At 40.5% G+C, this 27703-nt stretch overlaps 1 protein-coding gene and 1 long non-coding RNA gene across 5 annotated transcripts in view; one reads left to right on the forward strand and one right to left on the reverse strand.

The window, feature by feature from the left end:
* PCSK5 (proprotein convertase subtilisin/kexin type 5) overlaps positions 1–27703 on the forward strand; it is a 336184-nt gene that overhangs the window by 237464 nt on the left and 71017 nt on the right. For 2 of the 3 annotated variants that reach the window (XM_075931728.2, XM_025178860.3), the window contains 7 exons: positions 3330–3473; positions 6334–6436; positions 7304–7497; positions 10062–10146; positions 14387–14484; positions 14961–15090; positions 16357–16472. In XM_075931728.2, the coding sequence (XP_075787843.2) occupies positions 3330–3473; positions 6334–6436; positions 7304–7497; positions 10062–10146; positions 14387–14484; positions 14961–15090; positions 16357–16472 (870 nt within the window). Of the gene's footprint in view, positions 1–3329; positions 3474–6333; positions 6437–7303; positions 7498–10061; positions 10147–14386; positions 14485–14960; positions 15091–16356; positions 16473–18307; positions 20493–27703 lie in introns of those variants that run through there. The other variant, XM_075931730.2, reaches the window with a different exon arrangement.
* Positions 18208–27703, reverse strand: part of LOC142829846 (uncharacterized) — a 57177-nt gene continuing 47681 nt past the window's right edge. Inside the window, exon 3 of one of the 2 annotated variants that reach the window (XR_012904693.1) lies at positions 18208–18345. This is a non-coding gene — a long non-coding RNA (uncharacterized LOC142829846). The remainder of the gene's footprint in view (positions 18346–27703) is intronic. The other variant, XR_012904694.1, reaches the window with a different exon arrangement.

Below are 27703 nucleotides of genomic sequence, written 5' to 3' on the forward strand. Positions count from 1 at the left end.
CCTAAGGCCCTGCCCCTGTCCCGTTCCTTCTTCACAGCCCCACGCAGCTCACTCCATCCCCTTTCCCTCCATTTCTTGTTCTTTCCCACCCCCATTCACTTTCATCTGTCTGGGATAGAGGGTTGGGATGCAGGAGGTCATGCGGGCTCTAGTCTGGGGACAAAAGGTTTGGCGTGTGCTCTAGGCAAAGCCTGGGACAGGGTCAGAGTGCAGGAGAGGATACGGGCTCTGGGAGGGAGTCTGAATGCTGGAGAGGGCTCAGGGCCGATGCTGGAGATTGTAGAACTGGAGAGGGTGCAACTTCTGGGAAGGGGTTCTGGGCTGCAGTAAGTCCTTAGGCTGCAGGAGGGAGTGAGGGGTGCAGACCTGACAACATTTATCTTGGGCACCTCCTGGGCAGCAGCACAACGAAGCTAAGGCATGCTCCCTGCCCGGGTCTCATGCTGTTCCTGGAAAAGGTTGTCATGTCCCTGCAGCCTCTGAGGGAGAGGGGTGGCAGTGAGTGTAGACCACCTCTCCCATTCTACCCCGCCACCCAGGAGCTGCAGGAATGTACCGTCCATTTCTGGAAGTAGCACAGGGCCAGAGCTGACAGGGAGCCTGCCTTAACCTCACTGTGCTGCCAGACTTTTAGCAACCAAAAATCTCCCCAGTAGCCTCCAGGAGATTTGAGCCCTATTCCAGGAGACTCCTGACAAAACAAGTTGGTGTTTTCTCTAGTTATAAATGTGCATGTATGTGTGTGTGTTTTCATTGTGCAAATTAAACCTGCCTTGAGGTAGACTTCACTTATATGCTGACAAGTTCCATGGATTTTTCTCACCCTTTATTAAATGAACAATTCTTTAATACGAAACTACTCCTATAGTAATGCCTGTGATACTCTCGCCTCCACTTCTTAAAGAGACACATTCATGATCCAAATCCTGTTGATAGATGTGCTCTTGTAGACCTCTGAAGGCATGTAAAGTCCAAGTGTGGTAGCTTCAACAGGACTCAGGCTTACAGGCAAGAACGGACCATCATGATCATCTAGTCCAGTGGTTCCCAAACTTTTTGGCATCATGTCGTTCCTCCTACCCCCAAATTAGCAACAAAAATCGTTGAGCAAAAAAAAAATGGAAAAAAGGAACTGAACAGGGCAGCCAAACTTGATGGGCGGGGGGAGAAGGCTGGGTTGCCTCGTGCCCTCCCTGGAATTTCTTCATGCCCCCCAGTTTGGGAACCCAAGATCTAGTCTGATCTTCTGCAAGATGGTAGGCCACAGAATCTGTACCAAGCCCATAGCCTCTGGTTGAGTTACTGAAGTCCTCAAATCTTGATTTACAAGAGTTAAGTTACAGAGAATCCACCATGTACTTTAGATCAAACCAGCAATTGACCTGTGCCTCATGCTGCAGCAGAAAAACACATTCATTGATGGCATCCAGTTTATTGCAGCCAAATACATCATATATCTAAAAACAAAGAATGTAGGCCATAATAATAGGATGGGGAAGTAGAAAGCAATAGCTCTGACAAGGATCTAGGGATAATCACTTGGAGCCATGCTGTGGCTAAAAGGGGCAATGAGACCTGGGGTGTGTAAACAGAGATTAAGGTTTTTGATCCAAAGAAGGGTGAGGGACAGCTGCAGCATGATTTTGTACAGGGAGCTGATGCCTGATATTACAGGGCTCTTTAATCTATGAGACAAAGGCAAGTGATTGGGAGGTAAAGATTGAAAATTCATACTGAAAATAAGGTGCACATTTTTTTCCACTATGAAGGTAATTAACCATAATAAGAGATGTGGTAAGTTCTCCATCACTTGAAGTCTTTAAATCAAGGTTGGACATCTTTCTAAAAGATATGCTGTACCTTAACTACAAATTATTGGGCTCAATGCAAGAATCAAGGAATTCCTGTGAGATACAGTAGGTTAGACTATGGGACCACGGCCTTTTTCAACATGATAATCTATGAACAGAGGACAAAACAACATCAGATAAAGGGTACGTTTTCTATCAAATCAGGCTGAAAATCAAAGAGTAAGCAGTACTGAAAACAGGAACTATTTCACACCAGTCTTTAGCCTGAAAATATAACAATTGAAAAGAAAATGGGTGATCACCTCTAGTCAGCTAGTCAACACCTTAGGAAGACCCTGGCTTCTTGATGATTAAATTTGAGCTGTTGAATGTAAAATTAGAGAGGTAATATGGTATATAACTAGGGAACCTCACTAAAAGACAGTAACAAAATTGGGAGAATATGGAAAGATAACTAATAAAAGTTAATGAATATAATAAAATTTAATGGAACTTAACTTCCATAGTTTAATATATATAGGCAAAGGAGAATATTAAAACCTAAAACAAATTGTTGAGAGCAAATAATATAAAGGAGGAGTTAAACCTATCTGAATTTTACCACACAGGTAGTACAATGAATGATCTCTTTAAATAAAAAGTTAATTTGGTTTAAACTTCTGAAAAAATTGTTCTGCAGGAAGAGCAATTAGACCAAGGAATAGCCTACCAAGAAAAGTAGCTGCAGGACTCTCAAAAATTGTCGACTGCTAATCTGTTTCAGTCCTAAGACTTTCTTGATGAGAAACTGACAATTATGCTGTCTTCAGCCAAACTGTGTTCTGGTTTTTGAATGTGACAAAATATAACCAAGGCTGTCGTGTGGCCTAATTTTTTCATGTTTTAAGATTTTAGTGTGGGTTTTTACCAGTGGCATTGTTTTCAGAGGATAAACATGGAAGTTTTACTAGAGAGATGTTGATGTTAGAAGAGTTTATTCTTCTGTCACCATGCATTAGACCTCCATTAAAGCCAGCAGGAGTTACTCACTAGATATTATAAAACAATCAACCTGTTTGTTAAACTGGAATCCTATTGATTATGCACCCAATGAATGGACAGATTACGAATTTTTTTTTAAAGTTGGTTAGTTAGTGTCTTTCAGGAACATGAATTCAGGAATGAAAGTCTGCCCTACTGAAGTCCATATGAGTTTTCCCATTGATTTCAAGATCAGGAATTCACCCTTCTGTGCAAACTGTTTATGTTTTTAATTGAGGCAAGTGTGAAGTAGTTAAGTATGCTGTTGTTAGAACTGGAAGAGGATGGTTTAGTGGGAGAGCTGTACTATGATACACTGATTTAGAAAGGTGAGCTGGTTTGGATTTGTACGGAAACTCAAACTGCATTAGCTCTGTCTCACTATGTCCCACACAAGGACATAAAGCTAAAGACACACGATCCACATCAAAAGCCACATGAGAGAAAGAAAGAATGTAAGCCATTTCTAATATTATGCTTTAAATGTTTAACTGCTAGGCAAGTTGAAAGAATGGTCCTTAGTTCTTTATGGGACATCTATCCAGCCCTACTCACCAAGAAATGATTTCCCCAAAGTGGAACGAGTGCGCTCCAGTCCCATTGAAGACCCAACAGAAGACTATGGAGCAGATGACTATGCAGGTGAGTTGGTGTCTATATCTCAAGGACTCATACACGTACTAAACCTTATGTACAATAAGGGCTAATTTAGGGACACTGCAAGTATGATACCATTGTATTTCCAGACCCACCTTGCATGCCACCATTGTACTTAGCCCTCTTGTTTGAGGTTCACCACTTCCGTATATTCTGTATCCTTCTGTCTCACTTTCTGTAAGTAGAGGCTAAGATCTTGAAAGCAGGGACTTTACATTTTTATTTATTTGTATTTATTTATTTTGTTTCTATTTAATTGTTTGTAAACCAGAGATTGATCTCCCAGGGTTTGATTTTGCAGGTCCTGCCTTGAAGATGGCATGGTAAGTTGAGCTAAGGTGCATCAACTCCAACTATGCTATTCACGTAGCTGGAATTGTGTATCTTAGTTCAACTTTCTCCTGTAGTGTAGACCTGGCCTTAGTCTATTCTTTTTTCTAAGATGAAAAGCCCCAGTCTTATTAATCTCTGTTTTTTTAAGCATAGCAAGTACATATAGTATTACCATGGTGAACATACATGGCAAAGAATTCCCGAGCAATTCATATGAACAGCTGTTTGGGGTGGTATTACCTAAATTGGATCAGGAAAGACAATCTCCTTTACTTGAGCTCTATGAGCAATTGCTCATTGTCTTCACTGAATCTTTTATTGCACTAGTCTTTCTGGCATCAGTCAGATAGGCTATGTCTAGACTGCAGGCTTCTTTCGAAAGAGGCTCTTTCGAAAGCATCTTTCGAAAGAGCCTCTTTCGAAAGATCGCGTCTAGACTGCAGGCGGATCTTTCGAAAGAGCAATCTGCTTTTTCGAAAGAGAGCACCCAGCGAGTCTGGATGCTCTCTTTCAAGGAAGCCCTATTTACATTGAAGAACGCCTTCTTTCGAAAGAGGAACTTTCGAAAGAAGGCGTTCTTCCTCGTAAAAAGAGGTTTACCGCCATCGAAAGAAAAGCCGCGTTCTTTCGAAATAATTTCGAAAGAACGCGGCTTGAGTCTGGATGCAGGGGAAGTTTTTTCGGGAAAAGGCTACTTTTCCCGAAAAAACCCCTGAGTCTGGACACAGCCCTAGGGTCCAAGCCAGAGAGCATCATGTCAGTGGGGCTGTTGGGTATGGCATTCTCTAGTCCAGCAATTCTCTAGTCTAACACGTTCTGAAAGCACTTAGATCCACTGTGTGTGAAAAAGGAACTTATGAAGACTAGTAGCTGGGTAATATTTGACTGGATGATTCTGTGATCAATATCTCCTTATCGAAAGGTAGAGTTCCAGTCCCAAGATGACAGCATTATACTGAGAACTTTTCCATCCTCCACTCACTCTTGAATTTCTTTTTATTTTGAAAGGTGATTGAATATCATCTGGACAGACTGGGATTTTACTTTTTCTCTTTGTTTTTTCTATTCTGGCTTCAGGAATCAATAAGGCATAGAGATGGCATTGGCATATGATGGTTACTGAGCAGCTTTCCATACTGATAGGCTGTGTCTACACTGGGCCACTTATTCCGGAAAATCAGCCGCTTTTCCGGAATAAGCTGCGAGCTGTCTACACTGGCCCTTGAATTTCCGGAAAAGCAACGACGCTCTACTGTACAAAATCAGCCGCTATTCCGGAAAAGCTATGCTGCTCCCGCTCGGGCATAAGTCCTTATTCCGGAACACTGTTCCGGAAAAGGGCCAGTGTAGACAGCCCAGTAGTCTTTTCCAGAAAAAAGCCCCGATCGCGAAAATGACGATCGGGGCTCTTTTCCAGAAAAGCGCGTCTACATTGGCCACAGATGTTTTTCCGGAAAAAGAGCTTTTCCGGAAAAGCAGCCTGCCAATGTAGACGCTCTTTTTCCGGAAATACTTATAACGAAAACTATTCTGTTTTAAGCATTTCCGGAAATTCATGCCAGTGTAGACACAGCCATAATGTTTAATTTGCTAAACACTTTTGATGGGATTCATTATAAATACAGACTAACTAAACAAACACTATATATGGGCAAATGACTTAAAGAGAAATGCTTCAGTTGTTGATTTAGAGAGAAAATACGCTATAATCTAGTCCATTATTTTGCTTGCAATTCCAAAATTAACCTTCAAAATTCCACCATAAGCCACACAGCCAAAATGCCCTCTAACCTACGCATCCATTGGAAGATCCCATTATTCATCAATATATCTACTTTTCTCAACTCTTCCAAGTTGCGAGGTACCACCCCATTACATAGACATTATGTACTCACATCCTCTCCTGGAGTTATGAAGAAACTGTACCACAAGATATAGCTGTTGTCTCAAGCATTTAGTTACTATCCAATAAGAAGTGGCTAGCAGGAAGAAGAGGTCAGAATTAAGGTTAAATGGAGAATCTTAATTATCAATTTTCCTACTTCAGAGTGCAAGTTCATATTAAAAATATTGTGAATAATATTGTGAATAATTAGATCCCATGTTCTTTTTTAATTATTAGCAATATGTTCATGGTTGCCTGCCAAATGCCGTTTGTTCATAATCTTAGAATTGTTTGGGCAAATTGAGCTAATTTGATAAATGTTGTTGTTAGTAAGTTTCTGTTAAGAGGCTCGTGGACCTTTGGGCATCAGTGACAAAAAATTCAAATGATTTGTTTATTATGAAAGCATTGGTTTGACTCCACAAATAGACCCTGATAAATCTGAATTAGATGTCATACTAACTTGCTGTTGTTTAAGAAAAATCACTGAAGCTAGTCACTGAGTCTATATGGGGAACTGGGGTAATTATACTCAGCATTACAGTAATATTTTGTCAGGATCACTGAGTAGCAAATGCAAATGTGTCACTTCTTCCCCTCCCCTTTTGATTTCTGGATTTTTTAAAGGCCCATGCAATGCAGAATGCAGTAAAGTAGGATGTGATGGGCCAGGACCAGACCACTGTACTGACTGTCTACACTATTACTACAAATCTAAAAACAACACACGGTAAGAAAGAAAAAAAAATCTTTACATATATTTTCCTCTACTGTTCTCTTAATATCATCTTGCTTTTTTCTTTTCTACAGGATATGTAAAAATTCTCTTACCTTCAGTTTATTTTACAAATTCGCATAGGAGATATAGGAAAGTCCTATTAATTTGAATGTAATGTACAGCCTGGAAACACCATTTCTTGATTATTAGTCAGTCATCTGGCTTTTTTAACAAAATGAACATGGAAACAAAATGAGAGACCCAGCATAGCTAGCACATAGCATCAGTCACTGAGCTTGGGCAAGCTCAGAGGAGATGTAGATGGTTAGAAATGAAACTGTGTGATTGTTTGATGACGGAATTGCCAGTTGACCCAGCAGATGTTGCAGGGGGGAAAAGTGAGAAGTTGCAATGTTTGTGAGGATTGCTTTTTGTCAATTGAAGAGAAGTAGTGATGCTGAACAAGGTGGCTGTTTTATATTATGGACCTATAGGACAGTGGTCTCCAGACTTTTGAGGATCATGCCCCTCCATACCTGTCTCCAGCACTTCCTGCCTCTGCCGGAGCCTGTGTGGGGACATGGCTAAAGGGGCCAAGGCTGGGGAGGGCTCTGGATCAGGAGCAGGGCAAGGTAGGGTCGGGAGCTGGAGATACGTCTGCAGGCAGGACTGGAACAGAGTTGGAAGTCGTGGCTGGGTGGTACTCTCTACCAGCCCCCTGTGGCGGCTGGCCTGACTCCCCCCACCCATCATCCCAATCCCCCAAAGGTTCATCTGCACTCCTTGGGAGGGAGTGGGGGTGGATGCTTCACAGTTTTGGAACCTCTGCTACAGAGTTTACATCAGTGATGACTCCCTTTTTTTCACTGCACCATGCAGGATCTGTGTTCCAAACTGCCCACCTGGACACTACAATGCAGACAAGAAACGCTGTAAAAAATGCTCACCCAATTGTGAAACCTGTATTGGGAGCCACAGTGACCAATGCCTGAGCTGTAAATCTACTTACTATCTAAATGAAGAATCCAATAGTTGTATTTCCAGCTGCCCGGATGGATTTTACCTTGACAAGAGTCAGTATTTTCTACTGCTTATTTCTTTGGGCTTCTGACATTTTGGGGGGCAGGGCAGGGTGTTGGGAGATCAGGGGCTAAGATTAAAAGTGTATTGTGATGCATTTGTTTCTTTTTGAAATTTTATTCCTTTTATGAAATTGTTGGGAATCAGTCCTGATCAAAGATCTCTTCCAAAACTAAACCCGGATTCTGCTCTTGAAAATCATGTTTAGTGGCACAACACAAAATCCTTCCTTTTCTCTTTCTGACTAGGAAGTAGAGGTGGCAAAGAGATTCTTGTTTCACTACCATAGTAGATCCACTGTGCAGGATGGCTCAGGGAGAGCTACTGTGTGGTGGGGGAACTTGTGGAAGAATGCATCTTCTTGCCACTTCAGAAAGGAGCAGCAGGGACTTATCTCCATTAAACATTAACTCCTAAACTTAGACACCCTGCATCCCCGGTAAAGTGAGAGCCACAAGGATCTGCTGCGTGGCTGCTACATTGGTGTGCTAAGGAAGGTAGAGGCTTTCTCCTCAACTCTTAACACAGCTCCACAACAAAGCAAAAATTGTCAGACTTCTAATAGCCCACATATTGAAGAGAGGTTCAAAAGACTTGGACTTTTCAGCTTAGAAAAGAGGAGACTAAGCAGGGATATGATAGAGGTCTATAAAATCATGACTGGTATGGAAAAAGTGAACAAGGAAAAGTTATTTATTTATTCCCACAATATAAGAAGTGAGAGTCACCAAATTAAATTAATGGGCAGCAGGTTTAACACGAACAGAAGGAAGTTTTTCTTCACTTAGGGTGTGTCTAGACTACATGCCTCCTTCGACGGAGGCATGTAGATTAGCCAGATCGGAAGAGGGAAATGAAGCCGCGATTAAAATAATCGCGGCTTCATTTAAATTTAAATGGCTGCCCCGATCTGCCGATCAGCTGTTTGTCGGCAGATCGGGGGAGTCTGGACGCGATGCCCCGACAAAAAAGCCTTTCTTCATCGACACAGGTAAGCCTCGTGAAACCAGGCTTACCTGTGTCGATGAAGAAAGGCTTCTTTGTCGGGGCATCGCGTCCAGACTCCCCCGATCTGCCGACAAACAGCTGATCGGCAGATCGGGGCAGCCATTTAAATTTAAATGAAGCCGCGATTATTTTAATCGCGGCTTCATTTCCCTCTTCCGATCTGGCTAATCTACATGCCTCCGTCGAAGGAGGCATGTAGTCTAGACACACCCTTAGTGCATAGTCAACCTCTGGAACACCTTGCCAGAGGATGTGGTGAAGGCTAGGACTTTAACAGTGTTCAAAAAAGAGCTAGAAAGATTCATGAAGATTAGGTCCATCAATGGCTATTAGCCAGGATGGGTGGGAATGGTGTCCCTAGCCTCTGTTTGTCTGGAAATGGGTGACAAGGGAGGATTACCTGTTGTGTTCCCTCCTTCTGGGACAACTGGCATTGGCCACTGTTAGCAGACAGGATACTGGGCTAAATGGACTGTTGGTCTGATCCATAACAGCCATTCTTACGTTATCTGTAGTGATGCAATACCCGTAACATACCCTGCTGTGCAGGTGATTTGGCTTTATTTAATTCCCATCTATGGATAATCATGCAGACTCCCCAGTCTTAATTCCCAGCCTAGAGCTGATCCCATGAAATATTTAAATGAGTGCTGAAAGATAAGTATGTGTCAAAGAACTTTGCTGAGCTAGGGTTTATATCTCCTGCTTTCAGATCTGTGAAGCAGGGTACTCATAACTAAGGACAGCAGGAGCAGATATTAGCTTCATTTCTTTTATTTTCAGTTTAAAAGAACCAAATTATATTATTTCTTTTTACCACCTTGGCTCCTCTGCCTGATTGAGGTATAGGATAAGAGAGAATGTGGAGTTGAATGGGATTCTCAAGCAGCTTTTTTTCAGGTCAAAATCTGGTGCCTATGATCCAGAGTCTCTAGAATAAGAAGTGTAAATGGGTTGAGGAACATGACTTCTTTAGAATACATGGTTAGAAGAAAGGCACCTGAAAGGGGATAGGGCAAGTTGCAGAGAGATATGTGGCTTAGGTTTGATAAGATCAGAAAAGTCTAATCCAGTATATTTTTGAACCCTGAAAAAGTGAAATTAGGAAAAGTCTGTTTGTTTAAATGCTAAAAGACAATTACACAGAGGTTACTAGATTTCTTTACATGGGCGATTTATGTAGGAACTCTAATTTGCATTAATTTAATATTTTTTCTGTTATTTGAAAGTATTGCATGAGTCAGTGATAAAAGCCTGGTTAATTTAAACAAGTGTGTTCATGTCAGTGTTTTTACAATCTCAAAGCATTTTACTTTTCAAAGGAATAGGATCTTATTTTAAATATTTGGAAATAATTGAAAGCATTTGATGTTTGATGGAGAAGGTCACTATATAAGCAGCACATCGGCTATTTAATTTTATTCTTACTTTATACTTACATTCCTGGTGCCAAAGTAGAAAAGTAATAAGCAATGGAATAGATCCATATAATTTTATTAAACATGACTGACCTGAGTTTTCTGGGCTGTTTTTCTTTTTCCCTTTGCAGATAAGATTGTTTGCCGGAAATGCAGTGAGAACTGTAAGACATGTGTTGAATCCCAAAGCTGCACAGAATGCAGACATGGCCTCAGGTAAGGATATTATGGATTTCACTGCACTCACTAGCCAAAGAGACTTCCTAAGTCTATGGACATACATCAAAGATAGTTACATAATATTACTATTTAACCTTGACTGAACCTCCATTTATGTGTTCTACTGCTGTTTATGTTGTAATGTAATACTTTCCTGTGCCATCATAAGCCATCTTGGATAACAATGAATTTTTAAAAAATGTTTGACTGCAGGCAGAATGAAAGCTGTAGCCATGTGAAAGCTGTGTTCTTCACTTTCTGACCTACAGTGTGGCAGTCAAGGATTATTTTAGAAGTAGAACTAGTGAATTATATTAATCCTTCTGATTCATTCCTACGATAGTTAGAAACTATTTCCTTATCTTTACTGCGTCTCTCCATACATCCAATCATTCACTTATCTTAAGTACCTCAGGCTCAGTTCCATTACGATATGGTGTGCCTATATATTAAATAGCAATAGATATTTTTTTTCTTGGTAGGGAGACTTAATCATTCCTGAAACAGATAGGTAAAATCCATAAAAAAGCAGCAGCACACATTTTTTACTTCTATGCAAACAAGTGACTTTTTGATCCAGGGAAGAGGGTCAGAAATCCCTGTAGAATTTATAAAGGGTAATATGCTGGGTTTATGCCACAAAAAATGTGAAGTTAAAATCTGTATCTGAGATTTGTTTAAAATAAGGATGTTCCTTGATTGTTATAGCATTGGACATGTAACTTGTGTCAAAATAGATTATAGGATTTGAGTTAGTATAAAATGGCCATTATAATTAGTTTCCTTAAATGTCTGTGCCTAATTTATTTTTCATAGAATAAAGGCTCTTCTCCATATGTATACGTCTAGATTACATCCCTTTTCTCAAAAAAGGGATGTAAATTAGACACTTCGAAATTGCAAATGAAACCAGGATTTAAATTTCCCACGCTTCATTTGCATAATGGCAGCTGCAGGGGTTTTTTTTCGAAAAGGGGCTTTTTGAAAGAAAAACGCCTGTTTAGACGGGAATCATTCAAAAATAAAACCCTTTTTCGAAAGATCCTGTACTCCTCATTTTTTAGAAAAAGGGTTTTATTTTTGAACCATCCCCGTCTAAACAGCTGTTTTTCTTTTGAAAAGCCCCTTTTCTAAAAAAAACCCGCGGCTGCCATTATGCAAATGAAGCGTGGGAAATTTAAATCCCGGCTTCATTTGCAATTTCGAAGTGTCTAATTTACATCCCTTTTTCAAGAAAGGGATGTAGTTTAGATACAGCCTCTGTATACAGATGGTGCATTTACATTGTGCAGCCATCTGCATTGTTCTGTCACTAATGATGTGTTTAGCACTCACTAAAATTGACCCTCCTTAAAGAGGTTTGAGTTGAGGGAAGGAAGGTATCTGATTAAGCCAAGATTACAACATTTAAACCTGCTGTAAAATAAGGATGGATATTTATTTCCATCACAGGAGTGTTATGAGGCTCCTGGTTTATTCATGGCTGTAGAGCATGTTGAGATCCTCTAGTGGAAGGTACCATGTAAGTGTGTAGTATTTTTAATTGATGTAACTATACCTTCTTAGTCCAGGTTTGTGAACAATTGTGGTGGGGAATGTGAAAATCTTGATGGAAAATTTCCTGAAATCAGAGTTTTGCCTTTTATGTTTTTGACTATTTCAATGGCTACACTTATACCTCCTCAAGTTGCTGCTGTGTTATTGTCCTGAAAATGACACAAACTGGCAAACTTGGCAGGCATCAGCTTCGCAAAGAAGCACTGCAGGAGAGACTTTTCATAGCTGTATCAGAAAGCCCGTGAAAGAGCCTAGATTAAAGGATTGAATGAGAGAGTAGCTAACAGGTTTCCTGGAGCAGAAGAGGTAGGCTTATTTTACTCACAATGCACTCCTGCCAGGAAATATGTACAGAGGTGTGAAGCACCATGTAAACAAACCAACAAACAAACAAGCCAAGTGGAAAACTCCCAAGAATGAAAGTGCCCAGAGAATGCCAGTCTCCTCATTACTTAGGCAATATGACCCTATTCAAAGGACCAAATAAAGCCTATTCTGAAATAAAAAAGGAAGAAATCTCAGGTGAAAAGTTTTTAAAATCTTTGGATTAGAGATGTCTATTTGTTCTTAGTTCAGGTTGGACCTCTATAATCCAGACTTCTGTGGTCAGGCATCCCATGGGTGCTCGAGCACTCAGAGAAAAGCTGGGCTTTGCACTCGAACACCTCTGTTACTTCTAGAGAATTGCAAATTCCTCACTTGCCACATTAAAGCTCAGGGAAGGAGGGGGAGAAACAGGGATGGGGAGTCACTCAAGGCAAGAGGCTGGGTGGCTGCAAACCCCCATTGCTGGGGGCCAGAAGCACAACCCCATGGTTGGTGGCAGGGGCCAGTAGTGCAGCCCAGCAGCCGCAGTGCTCCATGCACTTCCATAGGGCTGCGGTCCTGGCCCTCAGCTAAGGGGCTCCAAACAAGCACCTCACCCCCAGTCCCTGCTCAGTCAATGCTGGCCTCACTGCTGCGGCCAGAGTGGAACCCTATAGCCAACAGCAGCAGAGAGGTTGGCGTTCACCTCCTCTGGTCTGGCAAATTTGCTAGTCAGGGACTGGTTAGTTCTGAGGGAGCTGGACCAGGGATGTGCAACCTGAATAGCCATTGTGAATGGCAGGGAACTGTCGACATGCCCTAGGTTTACAGAGTTGAAAGTGCATTAGTTACATTCGTAAAGGACCCAGGCTATGTAAGTGTTAAACCGAAATGGAGACTAAGGACATCTGGGTCCTGTTCCTGACTCTTCCAAACACTTGTTGCGACGACATGGAAGAGTCACTTAGGCAAAAATTTTCAAACTGAAGCACCTAAAGTTGGACACTTAAAAAAACAGCTTAATTTTTAGAGGTGTTGAGTATACATAGAGGCCAATGAATTCCATCTGCAAAATGGCTTTGCACCGTTCTTGGATGGAAGGTTCTATTGAAATGCAAAGCGATTTTAGAAATTTAATTCAGTTAATGGACACTTTAGTGTCTTCTGAAAGGAGCAAAAATGTCCAAAAAAAAGAATTCCTAATGGATAACGTGCCTAGAACAGTTTGTGGTGTTCTAACAAGCGCTTACACTGAAGCACGGGAATGTTACTTCTGATAAGTACTGCTTTTTGCTCTGTCACAATCTCATACTATCACTCAACACTGCCTAAAAGACATACTACCTCAGGCTGTGCTGCTGACACATCTCCCAAGTTATACAGAATTGGTACTTGTACTGGAGATTTCAAAGGGAAATCCTTGTGCTGCAGAGAATACTTGGTATTTGATAGTACTTTAACATGGTATTAGGAAGCAGGGGCAGATGACCATTTTGTGGGGCCCAGGGCAGCACACTTTTGCGGGGGCCCCCTTTGCCACGGCGCATGCAGCCGCCCCGCTCGCCCTGCCCTATATCCGCCCCTGATTAGGAAACACCACTGGTCCTGATGTCTGTCAAGCAAGGGATGAGGTCTTGGAAACACATCCATTTGCATGTTTTTAAGTATAGTGGTACTGACGGCAGGCCAAGTTCCATTTGGATTTTCTTTGCTCTTTCCCTTGGATTTGGCATTCTTTTTTGCTTCCTGTTCTATACTACTGTGTGCTGTTTTCTACAAGTTGTTAAACTCCACCACATATGTAGCTGCATTTCAATCATGTGTGAAGTGATTGGCTATACAGGTTGAACCTCTCTAATCCAACACTCTATGGTCCAGCAACATCCATGCTCTGGCATGATTTTAGTTAGCCAGATGTCCACTTATCATGCGTGTTGCCAAGTTTCCTGTGGTCCCATAAAATTTGTTTACAGCCACCAGTCCTGTCAGTGTTCTGTACTGTTAGTTAGCTCCAGTTTACTCCTAAATGTCTTCTAAGAGCCCAGTAAGCACTGAAAGTGTTGGTAGAGCTGCTAGACAATACTGACTTCTTATGATCTGACAAATTTTCTGGTTCAGCACCAGTCAGGTCCAGGGGGCACTGGACTAGACAGGTTCAACTTGTACTTAAGTGTGTACAGAATTTAGGGTGAAAGAAGCTGTACAGATGTACAGTAGGAGACTTATTTCAGTTGAACTAATATTTGCAGAGCTTAAAGCCTACATTACAGAATACTTTAGATTTCTGAGTCTTATCATTGTCCTCTCTTATCACTTTCCTTACCTTGCAGTGGCTGGTCAGTACTAAATAGTCTCATTTATATGTTTGCACTAGTTTCCATGGATCCAGATGTTCTGTCCGCTGTGAAGAAGGAAAATATCACAATGGCAGGGAATGTGAACTGTGTCACCGTTCCTGCGCAACATGTGCAGGTACCTCATTGACATTTAACTTCACTTAATCATTTTGCCCCCTGTGTAATGTTACATCACATTTCCAAATACAGCTTAACGATTGGCTTGTAAATGAAAAGTTAAACTTGGAGGTTCTTTAATAGATCTCAGAGTAAAGTAGATTTCATCCAGTTCACATAAAAATACAAACTGTCTAGCTCAAAAGTACACTTGCTATCTTTGCTCACTTGCTATCTTTGCTTGTAATTCTTAGGTGTGGACATAACAATATCTTTTTCTCAGAAAAACTATTCCAGGATTACTGTTAAATTTATCTTTTGTTGCTAGCCAATATAGTTTGCAGTACATGTAGGAAAAGGTGTAAAGCACCAGTATATGTTCAATAACCTATGATTATCAGGTAATGTTTTGTTACAGTTAGAGATGCTGTCTGTTATCCAGTCTAGACAGGGAATGTGTCCATGTATTATAAAGTATTTTCTCTTGGCTCTAAGGCTCAGGAGCAGATGCTTGCATAAACTGCACAGAAGGTTATTTTATGGAGGATGGGAGATGTGTGCAGTCCTGTACTTCTGGTTATTATCTTGATCACTCTCTTGAAAATGGATACAAAACCTGCAAAAGGTAAGATATAGTCATCAAAGGCCACATTATTTTTTGGGGGAGAGGGGTTAAGCAAGTGTCTAATATTTGATATGATGCATTTACCACTCTCTGATTAAATGATAGAATGTTATAACATTTTAGAACACAGTACTGAGTGCAGAGAATAAGTAAATATATAGTATGCTAAGCAAACTATGGAAGAAAAGTAAGAATTTTTAACACAATTGTAATTTCCATACAAGAGCTTTTAAATGGGTTTCAGAGCATGCTTGTGTGTCTTCTGAGTATTTAAATTAAGATTTGTATTAAGAAATTTGAGATTACAGGTATAAAAATATGGTAAATAATTAATGGATCGAGCAGTGGGCCTGTTCATTCTCATTGCAGCAACTGCAGCCATCTGCCAAGAGGTAAGTTGCCATTCATGAGCCCATTCAGTTTCTCAGCTATATAATACCAACTACAGGTCAAAAATATAATAGCAGGCAAAGAGCAACTAAGGGTGCATCTACACAGTGCCCTAAACTTGAAATAAGATACACACTTTGCATAACACGTATCTTATTTTGACTGAAGTTTGAAGTAGGCTATTTTGAAATTTGGTGCATCTACACAGCGCCAAATTTCAAAATAACGGGCTATTTTGAGACCTCTCTTAACCCTCGTGGAATGAGGGTTACTGGGAGGCCAAAATAGCGTGCCTGTTATTTTGAAAAATATTTCAAAATAACGGGGAACTTCTGAAGACATGGGGTAGCTGTTTTGGGATACCTCTGTTATCCGGAAATGGCCGCATAGTGTAGACGTACCCTAACTCATAGATACCAACATGTTGACACGTACTGAATGGACAAGGCTTGAGTTTTATTTGAAAAAGACATCAGTTTTTGTATCTCTTTGTTAAGTACAATTCAGGCCCTTCCGAAGCTCTTTATTTTTTGACTTTGGACAAACTCTCTTTGATGGGGCGAGGGTGGGGGGGAAGACTGGGAATTACCTTATGTTACAACTTTCCTCAGAAAATACATCATACTTTCCTTTTCTATGCTTGTCTCCCTATCTGGTTTTATCCAGTTCATGGACACCTATTGTCTTCTATCATTTTGGTTTACTTCTACCTGCTGTACTTAATTTCAAAAATTATATATCAAGCAATTATGAAATAAAAGAATATGAATGATCTCCAAGAGGAGAACTTAACTGAGACAGTGTGATAGAAATTTGTGGTTGTTGCTTAGTGGCAATTATGATAACTTCAGGCTTTTTGTTTTGTTTTGTTTAAAGATGTGATGCCAGCTGCTTGGACTGCAGTGGTCCAGGAGACAAAAACTGTACAACTTGTCCAAATGGCTACATCTTAGATACCGGTGTTTGTGTAATTGGAACAGTCTGTAAGGACGGTGAGTGGTGTTATTTTTCTCAAATATTCCTTTTGTTGACATCAGAGTTAACTTAATATTTCCACACTTTGTGTTGGTTTGGCTTTGTGATGTATTTTTTATCTCCTACATGATTATTTAGTTATATTTTTTTCAGATTCAGGAGGGGGCAAATACATAAAAGGGATTATTTTTGTTTCACAGACTCCATTTTCTATCTGAGCTTTAGCCCATGACTTCCACCTCTTCTGTTTTTAGTGGGCCTTTCCTTAGAAAGGTTTTTCATGTGACTATCTTAATGCACTCTCAATGGAAAGATTCATCTGTGTCTGATTTGCCTTTCTAAACTGTAAAGATGTTGGCATTAATATGATGTAAATGCTCACTATCTTTAAATGAGTTATATGAGTGAGTATCAAGAAGAAAATAGGGACCATTATGAAAATATTGTACCATCGCATAATGGAGATTTTGTCCTCTTCTAAGCTCTTTATTGCATTTGATACATCTCTCTGTGTATTACTGGTTTCATTTTCTACTATGTTATTTAAAGTGTGTGTACAGTTAAAGTCCTTTTTCTGGAAGTTTCACTACCTCAGGTCATTCCAGGTACAGTCTAATTCAACAAGTGAAATCATTTCAGAACTAAAGTTTAGTGTTACACGAAGTGGGGCAAATATCTGGCAAATCAAATATATTAAGAACTAATGAGGATTATGGTGTCCTTCTAGCCCCCATTTAAATCAAATGAGCATTTTATCATTGATTCAGTAGAAGCATGATTAGGTACATAGTGCAGCTTTCAACATTTATAGATCATGTTAGTAAGTTTACACTTTCAGGTCAGAAGAAGCTAGTGGTAAAAGTAAAGTTGTTTACTCACAGTATCCTGTTGCATATCAGCTATGTTACTGGCATATTAGCAGTGCCTGTTGAGCTAAAATCTGTCCTCATTTATGCCTATGCACGTCAATGAGTTTGCACAGATGGGCATCACTGAGGGCAGAATTTTATTTCTGATACTTTACATAGATTGTTATTGACATTGAGCTGAAAAAAGAGCTCAAGCAAACTAAACTTGCATTAGCAATACTCTTTTACATGAACATGATTATAACCTCTCACTTTCCATGGCTAGTTTACACCATCCTTTTTGTCCAAAACATTATACACACACACACACACACACACTTGTGCCATTTTGACTTTGCACTGATTTGCACAAAACCAACATTCATAAAAAAATTATATGATCATTTTCCTGACATATGGCTCAACCCTGCCAGAAGCTAAGAAGTCTAAGGAAGTAGTGAGCACTCTCACTGCAGTCAGCAGGGATTGAAGGTACTCGTGCCAATAGTGTCTATTTTTATTACAGTAACCTGGGAGGACAAATGATGGGAGTAATAGTGTTGCTTATAGTTTTCTTATATTACTAACTGGGGATCAAGAACCACTGGTTGCTTGTCAGATTTACAAAGTTTTAGTTTCTGTGTAGAATGTTTTATTCTCTTTCTTTGATATGACTGTTGTATCCTTTTGATTCATAATTCATAAAAAAATTCTTCACTGTATTTATCACTGTTTTTCTAATTATTCTTTTTCTAATCTTTTTTTTTCCCCTTTCACAAATGGATACCAATCACGCCCTGTCGGACCACAACATATTTCTCCTTGAAAAAAAATGTTGTTGACTGAAATTCCTTTTGATGGACCAAATTTCCTACTTGCTACCTGCTCCTGAATGGTCTCTTCCATCAAATCTGCCTGTCTGACCAATTAAATCTTCCTCCGTTGTAAACCATGCTCTTCAAATCTTCAACTTCCCTTCTCCCTCTATCGCTGACCTCCGGAAGCAACGGAAGAAACTTGGGCCGAGGGAGGATTCTGTATGCTAGTGAAAAAGAACAATCTGTGTCAAAGGAAAGTACTTCATCAACTGTGTTGCAGAACATGTACGCACAAAGGGTGAACTGGCACCTCCCAGTGTCCTCTTGCTCCTGTAGACTTTTAGATTAATCCGTATTATTAAAAAAAAAAAAAAAGAAAGAAAAAAGAAAAAAAAAGAAAGCCACCTCTTTCTGTCTCTCTCTCCTCTTTGTCAGGGGAGACGGTGAACTATTTGTTGGAACTTTAATGGAAAAAAACTACAACAAGCCTACCTTTCATAACTGGGTGTTTAGAGCTAAGCATCCACAGTCAGTATTGTGTGACCAAAGCATTTGATGCCAAAATTAACATTAAAATAATGATTTGATTTCCTGTCAACCTTAGGAATATCCCTGTTTCTGATGGTCCTTTTTCTTCCTTTTTTTCCCCCTGCTTGTTTCCCCTTGAAGGTGTTTAAAGAGTGTTTTTCCAGAATACGACACGAGTTTACATGGATTAAAACAAAAAGAAAAAGAAATACTTGCAGTCTTTTTTTGTGCTAGATATTAATAGTGAGGGGGAATTTAAGGCAAACCAGAAACATCTTTTTATGTGGGACTATGTTCTGCATCCTTTGTATCAGTATTAAAAATAAATTAAAAAGTGATCAATTCCACACATTTCTTACTTGTTTCGTATACTGTGTGCTGGTTTTTGCATCACAGTATGTACATACATTTTGCTTTTCACCTTCTAGCCCACATATATAGCTCTGGTCTTTAGACAATTAGCCTGTTAACAGCTACTCTGAGATTTTAATTTCTTTTTTAAATTGTCAAAGTTATTTGTATGAAAATGTAAGTAGTACATAACACATGAGTTTTCACAAGGATATTCTTCCTGTTTTGAAAGAATTCTAAAAGGGCCTGATTCTCTTACTTTTTATGAATGAAATTATTTTGTAAACTCATGTCTGGAGCACACAGGTAACATTTAAGTTGTAGCTGTATAATCTTATCTTGTAATTTTAACAAATAGAGGGCATAATCCTGCAAGCATTGTACTACTAGTCAAAATGCTAATACATTGATTTCAGTGAGACTATATGCAGGAGCAAGTGTTTACAGGACTGGGCCCTATAACTGGAACTGCTACACTGGGTCACATTCACCCCTTTGAATAACTACATTTAGATAAATAAATTCATATCAAGGGATGATGTCTACCTAGTTTGGGTTTTGTGTTATAATAGCTCTCTTGTCAGTTGGACCTGAAACTGCTTTTAATCAAAATTGAGAGTAGCCACAGTGAAACTAGTTAAAATGAATCAAACCCAGTATGTCCTTTTCTAGTTACACATGATTCTCAGTCAACATATTTTTATGCATTCCTATTAGCATATTGCTTGATGCCCATTAATGCAGTAAAAAATAGTACATTAAATTTCAAAGATATTGGCTTCATTGAAATGTGTCTTCCTTCTGTACAAAAATAATGTGGGTGGGACTATCAATGACAAACAAATGGAAAACATTTCTGTCAAAGTATAAATAGTAGAAATAGAACTTTTAGACTTTACCTTTTAAAATATGAAATCTGTCCTTGAATTTTACAAATGAAAGCACCAGTGACAGTAGAAACAATATGTTTCTTTTCCCAGAAAACAGCTAAATTCTTTCAGACATCCAGTTCTCTATGATTGTAAAGGAATTGTGAAGTTCCTTTGGTGCTCATTAGATTTCCTGCTAAATGTTCAAAGTTATGACAACTTTATTTGTGCTAGTTTAACTACTAGTCTGTTACGTCCTCATTACTCTAATAACATTATTAACTAGAACATAATGCTTTCAAAGTTTAAGTTAATATTATATATTATATATAAATATATATATTCATAATTGAGATATTATGTAATGGATTGTAAAGAATTTGTTTGGATACTTACAAATGTCTCTAATACTATTATAGAGAAGAAATTAATATCATTGTTTTCTTTTTAAAATACTGACACATTGTTAAATTCAAATTAATTTTTACTGAAAAATACTGTACATGTGTAAAATGTTCAGTTGTTATTTGTAAAATAGAGTAGTACTGTTGTAATTGATACTGGCCAAAATCAATGTTATTCCATATTTTATTTTTTCTATTAAATTAACCTAAGTTCCTGTTCGTTTGGTCTGGAAAAGAAAACACGTTGATAATCCAAACGTAAAGTATCTCACTTGAAAGAGGAGGGTAGTTTTTATGTTTGAAAAAGTGTTTCTATCCCATATAAGTCATTGCGACATTGTGGGAGGGGGCGTTTGTTTTTAACGAATGTATTACCTTTTTAAAAAGCAGTCATATTTATGATGGCAGAAACACCAGCTTTTCCTACAGGTTACTTTTAGGTTGTGAGAGCACAACTGATGCTATAAATCTGAGGAAGCCTACAGTTCAGCTGCCCAAACACTGTACATTTTGCAGTGAATTTCAATCCAGTACCTTTTGCCAGGTGTGAGATGATCTAGCCTTTTATTTTTTAAGTTATCGGTCACAGTGTCCCACCTACTGTCTCCTGGAAAAGAACTTCAGCCTGTTGCAGAATACAAACCCTAGCACGTTGCTGTAATTATAAGCATATTGATGAGACAGAATCACAATGCCACCCATTCCCTGTCCTTTCCTGCTACTTCCTGCCTACCTGTGCCATGTAGTGGCACTTGCAGAAGAAATGGCAAAATGGAGAATGTGTGTACAGAACAGTCCTCTACAACCTTGCATGAGCATGCAAGACAGACCACAATCTGGCCCAAAGAAACTCAATTGACAGGTTACTTTGTCATGGAGTGAAAGACTTCTGTACTCTGCATCCATTTCGATCTTTTACACTGTTGCTGGCCAGTTCACTAAATTGGTTGTGTTGCAGTCACAACATATTTTCCCTCCTTGAATTTATCTAGTTCTTTTATGAACCCTGCTATTGTCTTGGCCTTCCTACCATCCTCTGGCAATGAGTTCCGCAGATTGACTGTGTTTTGTATGAAGAAATACTTCCTTTGTTTGTTTTAAACCTGCTACCTACTAATTTCATTTGGTGATCTCTAATTCTTGTGTTATGGGAACAAGTAAATAGCTTTTCCTTGTTTAGTTTCTCGTCAGTCATCATTTTATAGACCTCTATCATATCTTCCTTTAGTCCTCTCTTTGCCAAGCTGAAAAGGCCTAGTCTTATAAATCGTTCCTCATGTGGCAGCTGTTCCATACTCCTGATCATTTTTGTTGGCCTTTGTCATGGAGTTTCAGTGTTTTTCACAAAATTGTTTTACTGGATTGTGACCAATTCAGTTTACCAAGACTACTGGGGAATACTGATATATTCCCTCTGTAGATGAAAGCATCGTTACATAGCAAATAAAAGCATGCCAGCAACTGAGCCTGGTTAATGTGTCAAGGATCTGCTTACTAGGGTCACAAACACCTACGTGGTGCATATGCTGCCATCAACAACAATTGTTATATGCCAAATGTAACTGCATCTCTAGTCCCCACCTCTGCACTGGCCAAACATAACAGGACTTGGACTTAACCAAAATATTCCTGGAGATGGGTAAGTCCAAGGCACCCAGAATATAGCAACACTGGTCCTTTCCTCTTGGTTTGAGTCAGGCCCATTATTTTTATGTGACCAGTTTCTGAAACCCTCATACTGAGTATCCCATTCAAGTCAATAGGATTTCTCATGAATGTGCTACTCAGTGTGGGTAAAGGTAGCAGAAGCAGTCCCATGCTTAGTTGCATATGTACTGTAGTTAGCAGGATACAAGAAGGAGTGTGTTTGTGGATCGCCACAATATCATCTATCTCCTCAAAGAAAAGAAGTTTCATTTCTGCTATGTGTAATGCAGACAAGGGAGTGAATACTAGAGAGAATGCACCAAGTATTTAAAAGGAGGACTTTTCATTCAGCAGCAAATGCCGCACCTTCATGTACTGTTAGGGGTCGTATTTTTGTTTCATGTCTTTTTTGAGTGTCTCGTGGACTGTGCCAGAGTTGGCAATGGTTGGGTATTGATCAATGCCCCATTCAAAATTATTGATTTATTGCCATCTTTCCAGAGTGTAAAGATGGATTTTGTGAAGGTTTTATGGAAAAACAACATCACATTTCAAAGCAAACAACGCCTTTCCATCACAAAGCATACTCCAATTCTCTACTTAATGGTGACAGGGAATATAAAAACCTAAGAATGGCCATATTGGCTCAGATCTAAGGGTGCCATTTTGAACACTGCTTGCTTTCTTCTCATTCCTCTGTCAGGGAGAATTCACAGAGTTAAGGTTCATCACTAATTATTAGCCAGACTGAGTAGGAATGGTGTCCGTAGCCTCTGTTTGTCAGGGGCTGGAAATGGATGACAGGAGGGGGATCACTCAATGGTTACCTGTTTCTGTTCACTCTCTCTAGGGTTCCCAGCCTGTGGTCCACAGACCTCTAGGGGTCCGCAGAAATGTAAAAGTAAGGATCATGCTGCTGTTCCCCCGCGCTCCCAAAGTTCCGCCCTTGCCCCCCCACCCTTCCAAATTTCCACTCTTCGACTTCATGAACTATTAGACATTTCAAATGATTATCAAGTAATAAAATGTTGGGGGGGTTCTGTGAAATTTTAATAGATTGAAAAGGGGCCCATATGCTTGAAAAGATTGAGAACCACTGCTCTAGGAAATCTAGCATTGGCCACTGTCAGAAGACAGGATACTGGGCTAGATGGAACTTTGGTCTGACCCCGTATGGCCATTCTGATGTAGGACGCAAGGAGAAAGTACACAGATTTCATGAATTACTCCTCTGCCCCCTCTCTTCACCAGCCAGGAGTGAGGCATGCACAGAAGCAGTGTACTTCCCCTCACTCCCTCCTAGTCTGAGAATGGGAAGATAAGCAAGCAGCATCCCAGTACGCACAGCTGCTGCCCTTTATCCTGTCTTCCGACAGTGGCCATTGACAGATGCCCCAGAGGGAATGAACAGAACAGGTAGTCCTCAAATGAGCCATTCTCTGTCACCCATTCCCAGCTTCTATCAAACAAATGCTGGGGACACTATCCCTGCCCAACCTGGCTAATAGCCACTGAGGGACCTATCCTCCTTGAACTTATTATCTAGGTCTTTTCTGAACTCTGTTATAGCCTTGGCCTTCACAACATCCTCTACGGAAGCATCAGTGGTTAATAGGCTTATTAACCATCTGTATTTCCACTTGGTCTGAGAGAAAACAGAACACTGACTAGTTTAAAATGTTTACCCAAAGGAAAATTAATAGTTCCATCATGTAAGCTTGACAAAAGAATTGACGATTCACTGGATCTCGACTCTGTAGTGAGCTTTCGTTGCAATCTAAACAACATTGTGCATACTTTCCCTTTCAGTTTGCCTCTGACCTGCCCACAGCACTACCCATTGCTGCTGGTGGCTACATTAAGGGCCACCATGCATAGATGCACCATGCATAGACTGGTTGCAATTTGGTTTGCATATTCAAGGATGGGCAAACCAAATTGCAACTAATCTATGTGTGGTGCATCTTTCAAGGACAAAGTCTGCTAGCAAGAGACATGCTTCTGAAGTTACTGAAACAAAAGCCGGAAAAATTAATATTCATGTCCAAAATTACATACTCCCCTGTTAATACCCGTAAACCCAGCCCACAGAATATTTGAAGCTATGCTACGAATCACTGTTTCAACCCATGCTTCAGCTCAGCTTCCCAGACCATTTGTAATGATGTTTTGTTGTACCAGCTTCCAGCTGCTGATCCCACTCCCAGGTGTCAAATTGTTGCCCTGCACTGCAGGTTCTGCAGTACAAAAGCCTGCAGCACAAGACAGCAGTTGGTGTGTGCTGGGAGCTGGTTTATAAACCGACTTCTGGCTCGCATTGGCTCCCCTGTTGGCCCCATATTGTGGATCTGCGGAGTAAGCCTTATCCTGCAGAGCTAGCAGTTAGAGGTGGCAGCTGGCTTTCCAGGAGGCGCAGGGCAACCCCTCACCATCCTTCCCTTACTAGCCCCACTCAGCCATACATCCCAAAAACAGTGTAACCACTGGGATTTTTAACAGTTATATGATTGCTGTTTTTAAATCTTTTTTACATCCCCAGTAGAAATGCCATCCTGGAAACATTACTTTGAGGCATCTTCTATCCATCCATGGTGGCATCTAAAAAGCCATGATCACATGGCAGTATTTCACTAGATTAGGTGATAAATCGAATGCTTTGGCAAAAATTACCTAATCCAATGAAACAAGTAAAATGATCATTCTATCTGGGGCCCTGTTACAGGGACAGCAGTTGTTGATAATACAAGCACAGCAACTTTTGTCACCAGTTGCTGCACTACCGATTTCAAGTTCCCTTGTATGCTAATACTCTATATGGTTAAAACATACTGCAGATGGAGATGAACTTTGGCAAGCATTGATATCCTTTGAGTAATTTGGGACTGCAATTTGGGCAAAGATGTGGTTCTGTCCTGTTTACATGATAGAAATACTGAGGTGGGGGAAGGGTCTATGCTACCAACAACATTTTTAAAAATATAGTGACATCAGAAAATTCTTTTTAAAATGTCCAACTTTTACTTCCTTTGGTGGCGGTGGTAGTTTGGAAACATGGTCTGATCTCCAAATAATATTTGTATACTGTTGGATGCAACCATGTTGCAAAATGATACTACACTCTAGCCTTAATTATTAAAAAATTGAATGAGGTCACAAATAACCAAATCCCGCTGTCTTTAATTTTTATTCTGGAGTTTTGATACCAAGTATAGTTGCTCCTAGATGCATCAGCCATCAAGGATTGTCCCAAAGATCTTAATCTCAGATTTGAGGGGAATATATAGTTATCCAGAGCTAGGCTTTTTCCACCTTGCTCTATGGAGCAACGCTTTTCTTCCATTTTGCAGATATACAAAATGTATATACAGTATTACTGTAAAAGCAGCATACATATAAGATCACACCTATTATTGATAGCAATGCTTGTTTGTTGGAAATGCTCTATGCAGTTGAATTATCTCAAGTTTCTATCCACCTGTTTGGAGAACCTTAATCACCCATTGGCCAAAACCATTCATGGTTTCTTTCCTTTTAGAAGCCAGTCATGTAAGAGGGACAATAACCGACATGTGGATCCATTCCAACCTCCTTTAGCTTTGTCAGCCACCCATTGAGCAGGAGCAGAAGCACTCTACCATTATAAGGAACAGCTAGTGAGAACTGACAACTAGGGAATGTCCCAATACAATCTGTAAATGAAGCAGTAAAATTTGGTAAGAGTTATCCATCATCCATCCCTCCATCACCATAGTATGTGAGCTCCAACAGATCTCTGCGCCTGACTCTGCTAACTCACACCAAAAAACACAGTTGAAAGAATCAGTTGAAACCCCTCTTAGCTCTACACAGGGACATCTCCTCTGTTGGTGGTAGTGACCAACACATTTGCCCTGTGTGCGATCACCATGGGAGTGTTGGACAGTAACATGAGGTTCTTCTTACTCTCTCTAACCCACTTTTCACTGGCATTAGCAGTAGCTGAAGACTCCTCTCAAGTAACAGATGGATGTGCTTACATAATGGAGGAAAATACATTCTGAGTTGTTATTACTAGGGCTGTCAAGCTATTAAAAAATTAATCGTGATTAATTGTGCAATTAATCGCGTGCGTTGCCCCTCTGAAACACTGCGGTGGTGCTTCAAAGACGGAAGCCCAGGATCAGCTGGAGTATTCGGCTGACCACAGGCTCAGTGCAGCTGCTCCTTTGAAACACAGCAGCAGCATTTCCCAAGGGGCAGCGCCACAGGAGCCCAGTATCAGCTGGAGTCCCCAGCTGATCCTGGCCTCCGTGCAGCGCTGCCCCCTTTGAAGTGCCACTCTGGCGCTTCAAAGGGACGGCACTATACAGAGCTGGGGTCAGCTGGGGACTTCAGCTGATCACAGGCTCCTAATGTTCTGCTCCTTTGAGGCACCAGAGTGGCACTTCAAAGGGATAGCGGAAAGCAGAGGCCAGGATCAGCTGGAGTCCCCAGCTGACCCCAGGCTTCGCGCAGTGCTGCGTCTTTGAAGCTCTGAGGCAGCGTTTCCAAGGGACAGCTCAACACAGAGCCGGGGATCAGCTGGGCATTCCAGCTGACCCTGGGCTCTATGTCGAGCTGCCCTTTTGTAAACGTCACCCCCAACACCTCAAAGAGACAGCCCATTAGGAGCCTGGGATCAGGTGGCGTGCCTAGCTGATCCCCATCTCTACGTTGCATTGCACGGAGCCAGGGTCAGCTGGGAACTCCAGCTGATCCCAGGGTCCTAATGCACTGCCCCTGTGAGGTGCTGGCACGGCACTTCAATGGGGCAGTGCAGCATTAACGCCTGTGATTAATGCATTACAAAAATTAACACATTAACCCTGCCCTGCGTTAATTGTAGGCATTAACGCACATCAGTTGACAGGCCTAATTATTACAAATGATGGTTTAAAAACTGATTTAAAAAAAATTATAGCAAATATCTGAGGTCTTTGGAGGAAGGACTGACTATCAAAAGTCACACTGGCCAGTAGAATACGGCACCAATACCAGGCTGTTTTGTAAAGGGACAGATACAGCAGGTATAAATGGTTTTATTGAAAGGAAACAAGATTAGAAATTTGTGCTAGTTATAGTTGACAAAGCTAGATGCCTTTCTTTTTTATGTCATGCTTCCAGTCTAGCTGGAAGCATTATGTGATCTCTGCTAATCCTGCAACCAAAGACCTTAACATCATAGAATCATAGAGCTGGAAGAGACCTCAGGAGATCATCAAGTCCAGCCCCCTGCCCAAGGCAGGACCAATCCCAACTAAATCAACCCAGTCAGGGCTTTGTCAAGCCAAGACTTAAAAACCTCTATGAATGGAGATTCCACCACTTCCCTAGGTAACCCATTCTAATGCTTTACCACCCTTCTAGTGAAATAGTTTTTCCTAATATCCAACCTAGACCTCTTCCACTATAACTTGAGACCACTGCTCCTTGTTCTGCCATCTGTCACTACTGTGAACAGCCTTTTGCCATTCTCTCTGGAACCTCTCTTCAGGAAGTTGAAGGCTGCTGTCAAATTCACTCTTCTCTTCTGCAGACTAAACAAACCCAATTCCCTCAGCCTCTCCTCACAGGTCACGCTCCAGCCCCCTTATCATTTTGTCGCCCTCTGCTGAACCTTCTCCAATACATCCACATTCTTTCTATAGTGGGGGGCCCAGAAGTGGACACAATACTCCAGATGTGGCCTCACCAGAGCCGAATAAAGGGGAATAATCACTTCTCTGGATCTATTGGCAATACTCCTCCTAATGCACCCTAATATG

The sequence above is a fragment of the Pelodiscus sinensis genome, chromosome 6, assembly GCF_052426305.1.
Source record: "Pelodiscus sinensis isolate ZL-2025 chromosome 6, ASM5242630v1, whole genome shotgun sequence".
Classification (NCBI taxonomy): Eukaryota; Metazoa; Chordata; order Testudines; family Trionychidae; genus Pelodiscus; species Pelodiscus sinensis.